The 8,689-nt window shown below is 28.2% G+C and overlaps 1 protein-coding gene across 5 annotated transcripts in view; it reads left to right on the top strand.

The window, feature by feature from the left end:
- Positions 1-276: 276 nt before the first annotated feature.
- Positions 277-8,689, top strand: part of LOC130441110 (gastrula zinc finger protein XlCGF26.1-like) — a 31,472-nt gene continuing 23,059 nt past the window's right edge. For 2 of the 5 annotated variants that reach the window (XR_008909589.1, XM_056774640.1), the window contains exon 1: positions 277-506. Coding sequence is in view for 2 of the 5 variants with exons in the window: in XM_056774640.1 (XP_056630618.1) it covers positions 484-506 (23 nt within the window). In the remaining 3 variants the exon portion in view is untranslated. Of the gene's footprint in view, positions 507-4,997; positions 5,228-6,118; positions 6,205-8,689 lie in introns of those variants that run through there. The other 3 variants (XM_056774644.1, XM_056774642.1, XM_056774643.1) reach the window with 3 other exon arrangements.

Genomic DNA, 8,689 nt, shown 5'->3' with positions numbered 1-8,689 from the left:
TGTAGGAGCTCTATTGTTGATTACAAAATGTTAAAGTTTTAATCTATATTACATACTTAATAACAAAGTTACTCTATTTTATTATAGATATTTTATATTTAAAAAGTATTCGAATAATAAAAACATTTTACAATCTTTTCTCTCATGATTTCTCCTTAGAATAGCACAGTTGGATTTATATAAAATTGAGCATAACACAACATTCATATGTATACTGATGACGTCAGGGTAATGAAATGATTTGGTTTGACCGATGAGTCTACCCCGCTTCGTAAATCTTGTTGTAATTCCGGCGCATGCTTGAAGAATCCGTGAGGCGCTTGTGCAAGCCATTAAAAATGATGACGCGTTTCAAGATGGCGATACACAGGGTGTTGCGTTGTTTGTGTGTGTGAAAAAACATTATTTATTATTTTATGAATTTTAACCTTAATTATTCTTTGTGGTGGTGTTTTTTCGGCGTTTTGTGAAGGAAGTTTTCCAATGGCAGAGACAGACGAAAAAGAGTGAGTTTTTACTTAATTGGTTTGTTTTATTTAAATTTTCTTTAGTCTCCTATGAACGATAATAAAGAATACCGATTCCATGTGTGCGTTAAGCACATGCGCAATGTCTTCGATCCTATAAAAAAATACAATAACCAAAACATTTTGAGTACAACTCGTATTATTGAAAAGAATTAATAAATATTATATACAATCTTAGTAGTCTTATTTACGTTAAATGACATTTGACGTAGTTAGGTTTAAATGTTGAGTTACTTAGAAAACCCTGTGAATGTGATATTGGTAAATGGCTATTCAAAGATTTTAGGTAATATTATTGATTTTTTATTTTTCTTTTCTGTTATCAATAATATCTCACATATATGTTACTATATTAGATAATTAACTACAATGCTATATTAAAACATTTTTCGAAAATCATTGTAATAGTATTACTTAAATAATATGTAGAATATTGGAAGTTGTGAACACGGAGCAAATCAGATACTTTTGATAATACCGACCAATAAATTTTCTAAGTAATATAACTAATAGCAAATAATCAGATGAGGCTTAATGTAAAAGTATGGGTTTTTCTTTATAGAAATCGTTCATAAGATATTATGGAATCATGCATGCATTTCTAAGTACATATACTTTTATTATACTTGAATAAAATTTTGGATACATAATAATCATATTAGTAAAATTTTAATTTTGTAGTGTTATAATATAAACTAAAATATAACAGTGTATAATACAGTTTCACATAATATTGAGCACTTCCTATGGATACATGAGAATATTAGTTTTTATTTCTATGAATATATAAAGTTTAAGTACAGAGTATCGCTAGATAATAATATACATTGGGATCCAAGAAATGAATTATTCATTATAACAGTGATACATTTACTAAAAAGTCTTCAGATTTGTTAATACTTTTTCTTTTGTGGAACCTTCATTTTTAATGGCCTCTCTTTGCACATGTTCAATCCATCTTAATCAATTTTCTCAAGTTGCATAACTACCAAGTAATCCAACTAATAGTGTACTAGTAGTAGATATAGAATACAATTTCCTGTCATCATATCAGTTATGCAAATTAATTTGTATGCACAGCTCTCATCAGTTGAACATTAATCTTGTTCTCAATTGTGGTTCTGTTTCGAAATGAAATTTTCTTTTAACTTTAAAACATTAAAAATTGTATCTATCTATTACATTTTATGACATTTATTTTCAATTTGTTTTACCCATTATTATAATTATATTATCTTCTTTAAGGCTTCATTTCATAAGTGTTCCAATTCATAATTATAGAAAATTGATAGTTAGTAGTGAAGTATGATGTTTCCATGGTTGACTATTGGTATTAAAAAATTATATTCTAAATTTATAGGTTTATACTATTGGGTCCAATACAAAATTAACTGTAATATGTATATTTATTTTAGTATATAATTAAATTTTTGCATACTCCTGTTAACACCTCTTTTATGGAGTCAAATTTTATTTGATACAGTTGAGGAAACTGTATAATACACATGTTGTAATTATATATCCTATAAAAGTCGTAAGGCACCAGATGTTTTTAGAAAAGAACTGTTTATAAGTGAGATTGTTATTTATAATTTATTAACCTACTGGGTTTTCTAAAATTTTTATTTTTGTAACCAAATTATCTATCAAAATGTTTCCTGGATATTTTTGGAAATTTACTCCGTAAAATGATCGCCTTGTTAATCGTTGATATAAAAAGTAACCTACAAAAGTGTGTGAAACGACTTATACAACATTTGATTATAGACCAGAATAGAGACTTGAAGACCATTAAAGATGAATATTATAAATTTTCTAACAATAGTTTTTATACAAATGATTACTAACTGAATAGTTCTAACATTTTAACTTTTCTAGGTTTGTATTTCTTTTTAAACTTATTAAATTGTATTTGAAAACATAATCAAATCTTTCTATATATATATATATATATATATATATATATATATATATATATATATATATATATATGTATATGTATATATTTGGGATCTAATAGAAGTTTTTCATCCACCGTTTTGGATGCTCATTCGATTGTTATTTATGTCCAATAAAAAATATTTGCCATAATAGTGTATAATACACTAAAATATTTAAATATAGTTGTATTAATGTATATGTTTTTAAAAGAGATTGAATATTTCTGTTCTTACAGGTATGTGCTGTGAATAGTACTATATTTTGCTATTTTTGTGGGAATTTAATGAACTAAATTAAGGTTCTATATTACATACACTAAGAATTGGTTTCTAACTTAAGTTTTAGTGAAAACTTCAATACAAATTTAGTTTTATATTTCATTTCCTGATGTTTCATACAATATTGACTTGTTTTATAAGATAATAAGAATAAGGGTATGTTGTCACTACATGAAATTCATAATTACTTGAATTTTGCGGGAGATGTATGACACTATAGTGAAAATAGAGGCGGTTTACTTACTTCTAAAGCACTTTTTAGCCTACACTTCTTGTCGATGATAATTATCTAGCCTGGGATTTATGTTGACTTATATTTTGAATGTACATGTTTGACACAAGGAAAGCTCAGGGTTTCAAAACAAAATATTTTCAATTTATCTAGATAAATTTATATATACAACATATGCCACATGTTTTAAATTTTATTATTTCAATTTTTGAAAAATAGAGGGTTCCATTAAAAACCCTTTGAAGCATACTTATCACATTACATGTTGATATAACAGAAAATAAATTTCTTTGTATAAAATATATATTTAAGTTGAACTTATATGAAAATGGAGACCGATGGTACTAATATACTTTTATGTTTCTAAATCGTCTTGATTTTAGGTCTCTTCTGTAATTTCAGGCTTTATCAAAATATGATATTATACAGACTGAAAGTAGTTAAAATTTTATAACAGAAGAGATCTAAATGAGACGATTTAGAAATATCGTTACTATTCTTCGGTAGAATAGGGAGTAGAGTTTAACAGTACTACTATGCTCACTCTATACCTCAACTTTCAAAATATTTTAAAATATTATTAGCTATCATAGTTCCATCCTGTAAACTAACTTCCTATAATATTTTATTATCTTATTTGTGAGACTTTCAATTTAAATAATGTATATTATTTTCCTTTTATACATAGATCCATTAAAAGTATTTTGGAAAAAACGTTATCATTAAAAAACGACTATTTAATTATGAATATTGATTAAACTGAAAAATAGAAGTAAATTTCGTTTCGTAATATTATATCAAAATATTAAGTCGATCTTCGTTTACCTTTGTGAACACTCTTAGATTGTTGCCTTAAGGGTACTAGATAGATTCTTTAGTTTTATCAATTTTTTTATTCCTATTTATTCTCTAACCTATAAATCTATTATCACCATTTTAATTCTTACAAGAGTTCAAATATTGTCTCAGAAAAGTGACTCTCGATTAGATCTTGGTTTCTGTTAATATTGAAACTGTTCAAGACAAATTCTGCAACAAAAATGGCCTTGAGACAAATGTTATAACAAATTTTAGATCTACATAGTGTAAAAAATATTAATGTAAGCCAAAATTCTTGTCCTTGAATGGTTTGATAGTTAAATTGGGATGACAGTTGGTACAAATGGGTCCAGAGATAATCAAGGATGAGTCTTGAGTGACCATTTCTTACCCATCTTAAGAAAGTTGATTCTAGTTTTGAAATGTCTACGAAATTACTTGGTTGAGAATATTATCTATCGAATGTAAGGAAATACCAGTATCATCTACCATATTACTCTAGTTTTTCTTTTAAAGTGTACTTTTACATCCTTAAATTTATTTTATCGGTGATGGTATATGAAGAAACTATTTTTGTCAGTTAATGTTTCTTAAGGAGAAAATAATAACAACTGATACAAAGAAAATAAAAAGATGGTAATAGAGAAAAAACACAAAAAGAAAGATTAAAAATGTCAATGGAATCAATAATAATGAAAATAAACAAGGAACTGATGAATTTGCAAATAGTAAGCATGAAAACAGATAATTGAGAAAATAATTGGAGGCTGGAAACTCTTTTAAAAACGAAGAGAAGACCAAGAAAGAAATAGAAGGAATGGGGGGAATACTTTGGAAGAATAGAGGAAGATGGCAAAAGAAAATGGTGCAAAAGTGATCATTCAATATCTGATTTGTGTGTAATCCTGATTAATTCATATCGTTCAAACATGACAAACCCTTGGATGTACCTAATCAACGTATTTAATTGTTTTTATTTACAAAAGTCTATAATTTCGAAACAAAGGTTCGTATGACAAAAAATTTGGCATTGATGTTTTTTGTTTAAAAAGGAATCACATGTTAAGGTCATTTGCTCAAATCCGAGGGTGATTCAAGGTGAAAAATTTAGTGTCTTGAAAGTGGCTGAGGTGGGTTTTAGATTGGTCAGTTACGAAGCGATGGCGTAACCTCGTTTATATTTGAACCATCCTCGTAGTGTTGGGAATGTTCTTGTTTTGTGAAGGTATAGTCGTCCAATAACTGTGGTCGAAAGATATTAAAAGAATATAACAATCGAAATATAACTTTAAATTCAATACTTCTTTGTAATCTGTAATATATCGGACGGTTCTAGTTGGTTACAGTTCAACGCTTGGAAAAGTACAGTCATTGTTTTCTGTCGTATTTAATGCGCGCCATCGATTGATTTGTGATTTTTTTTTATACAAGTAGGTATTTTTGTATTTTTATTATCATAAAATACGCCTTGCTCGTTACTTGGCTTAAACGTTTTCTGTTATTGTTTTAATCGTAAATCTATATAAAAAACGAACATGTTCTTTTTTAAAAATTATCTGGGCGTCCTAAATTATATCTCTAGATTATTACTGTACCATCCGACACACTGCCTGCCAGTATTTAAAATGCTCTTAGCTGTACTGTACTTGTACTGTAGACGTAATTTGACGAGCATGTTACGACCACTACTGATTTTATGTTCATTCGTTTCGTTGCCATAACGAAGTTACGAATGTTTTTGAAGGATTAAATTATAGGGCAGTTATTAGTAAAAGTAAATGCATTCTGGATCATCCTTATAATTTTTATAAGCTATTTTATCGTATTCTGGCTTCTGAGTTTTCCTTTTCAAGAAATCTGGTACTTTAGAACAACCAATCATTTTTATACAATCCAAATTTCGAATTAGTTTTCTAATATGAAAGCTATTTCTCCATTTATGTAAAAAAAGTGTCGAAAACTTTGAAATATTTGAAAAAAACTAGAATTATCTCGTTTATATGTATATCTCTTGTCCACGCGGTTATATAATATCATTTCAATAGATACCAGGAGTAGTATAGCGATTGTTGTGGATTTAAGGGACATTTTTAACAATTTTCAAATCAAGTATTAACTATTAATCGATTCTGAGTGACAAAAATGATGGTTGTATAAAAATTTTAGTAAAAAAGGTTTCACGCAAAAGAAATTATACTATGTGTTTAAAAATATTATTTCCATAAATTTCAATTAAAAACAGGTAGTGTGTTGGTGTAGTTAATAAAGTTGTGTTGCAAGGTATCTGTAACGAAAAGTGAAAAAATTAAATAAAAGCTTTAGTAATTCTAAAATATATTAGCAACATTGAAATTATTATATTATCAATTAGTATCTAGTATAGGTACCTTTTTTCAGTTTTTTTATGGTAATTCTTACTGCTTTTTCGATTTTAATGATTATTTTTCAACTTTTTTTGACGTTTTGACCTTACTTCGGTTTTTATCAATGCTAGATAATAAATACTATTAGAATTATTACAAGAAAATGTGGAAAAGATCGAGGTAATCCGTATAAGAAAATTAATATTAATTCCAGCAAATTATATCTCTAGATAAACTTTCCGTTATTTCTATTTTTTTTTGCATACTTTAACTTACGTTTCCGCATGTCTTCGTCATATTTGGTCTTGTCATTTCCGTATATAAATTCTTATGCATTTATCGCCAATCAAGCTCGCTTTTACTTTGAATATAATTTTAATGTCAAATAAAATAATTTTGACACAGAAAAAAGTTTTTGCCACGAGTATTTTTTTTCCCTTTTACATTTTTAATTTGACCTGATACTGAATAACAATTAAGGAACGTATATTGACCATTAATAGCTAAAAGACTGAATACTTTGGTTTATTTGTTTGGTTTAGGATATTCTAAATCTAGTCTAGATACAGATAACTTGTAACTAAGCATTGAAGCCAGTTATTTAAATAAAAAGGACATGTTAATGCAATAAAGTTTGCAACGTATTTGAGAAACTTTTAAATTATTAAAATAACGCCAGTTGAATTAATTAAATATGTCCCAAAGTTAAATTAATAAATATTTGTTATACAAAATCCAAAAATTGATAATTTTAATGTCTTTTATGTCTCGTTTAGTTTATTTTCTCGGCCTCATTTTAAATGAAAATGAGACCTATGTTTAAAAACCAATAATTTTATATGGAACCACATCTTTTCAAATATATTGAAAACACCTTGGTAAGTAACTATATAACCCTCAACCCTTCAGTTAGTTTGTGTATAATAATCGTGTCAAACATAAAAGGGGAAGGAACTTGTACTTCATCTTCACTTCAACTTTTGTCCTTTCTAATTTCTTAGAAAAATGCGATAAAAATTGTCATATTTGAAATTTTTTGTGACACTTGTGATACTAACCCTAAAACGATACTACTATCACATAATGTAGTAAACATCAGAAAACGGTACCGATGAATCAGTTGTTGCATATGATGAATTGGTTGGCTTTGTCTCTTCGTACAGTATTGGGGACCTAAATATCGCTCTATTTATTTTTCCAATCTGCAGCGAACATTCTGTTTGTTGTAAGCGTGTCTTTGTCTAATGCTGTTGGTCTTAATGACCGATAGGAGTGAGAAATCAAAATTACCGGACCTGAATTTAGAGAACCATCTTTGGCATGCAATTGCGAAACTCATCAAGCATTTGATGGCTGATAAACTCTTGTGGTATGGCCATTTTACACTAAATTGCAAAATATCTAATATTTAATTATTTAGGAGTGTCACAAGTCACAATGATTTTAATATGCTTTTGATACGTCTTCGAAGTACAAAATAAGCTGACAAATGACAATTAAATATCGACATGTGCTGAAATGACTTTTACTCTCCGGTCCAACTAAATAAAAAATTAAGAAATATTAGTTTTGAGAAAAATTCATATTTTTTAACATAACTCATATACGACTGAAAAGTTTTAATATTTTTTAAGAACAACTAGTTTTTTGGGTTTTAATTAATAAAAAAGTTTCTCATGTACTTCAAATTTCAGTGAAGAGTATAAGCAATATTTCTTTAAATTTACTCGTGATATTTTGAAAAGAAACGTTTAAATCAAATAATTTTATACCTGGTGTCGAATGTCTCAATAACTTCAAATATTTGGCTCTCTGAGGAAACTATTGCAATTCATAAACATCTTTTTTCATCTGACCTGGCCACCACTATATCGTGCAGGTCTCTATCTCAAGCTTCATATCTTTTGTGATGAGTTCCTCTTGAGGTGATGAAAATCGGTGTTCGCGCATCTTTTATTTGACAGTGGGCAACAAGAAATGATCATAAATCGGTCAGTTATTTACCGCGGTTTATGTGAAATCCATCATTGTCACACTTAAATGTTTCTGTAAAATCGATTGTATTGCAGTCAACGGTATCCTAAGAGACGCCTGTATCTGTCTGTAAGTCACACAACGATCTTCTTCATCATGTTACATTCAGCATCGATGGTTTTTGGAATGATAACAGATTTTAACTGATCTTCTCGACATTCATCACCGACGGACCATGACGAAAATTCTACAAACTAATTGTAAACACTCTTCTCGGATGATGGTCCTTCACCAAAAGTTGCACGAAGTGATTTTATGCATTGTTATTGAATAAGGCCTTTTTTAAAATCATAAATTATCATCTAACGTGAACAGGTGATTTCCATTTTTTGCATAACTTCTTTTAAACGCTGGCAGTAAAAAATTTGTCAATTTTTAAAATACCACTGGTGTCGCAACAACAAATGTCAATGTTCACAAATACATTGCTGCCATTTCATTACCTATTGGAAAAACTTGAAGGCAAACCTCGTAGCACTCAGCAACATCCAATTA

This window comes from Diorhabda sublineata, chromosome 3 (assembly GCF_026230105.1).
Source record: "Diorhabda sublineata isolate icDioSubl1.1 chromosome 3, icDioSubl1.1, whole genome shotgun sequence".
Lineage (NCBI taxonomy): Eukaryota > Metazoa > Arthropoda > Insecta > Coleoptera > Chrysomelidae > Diorhabda > Diorhabda sublineata.
Note: the sequence above shows the minus strand (reverse complement) of the source record. Positions and strands in the feature narration are given on the sequence as shown.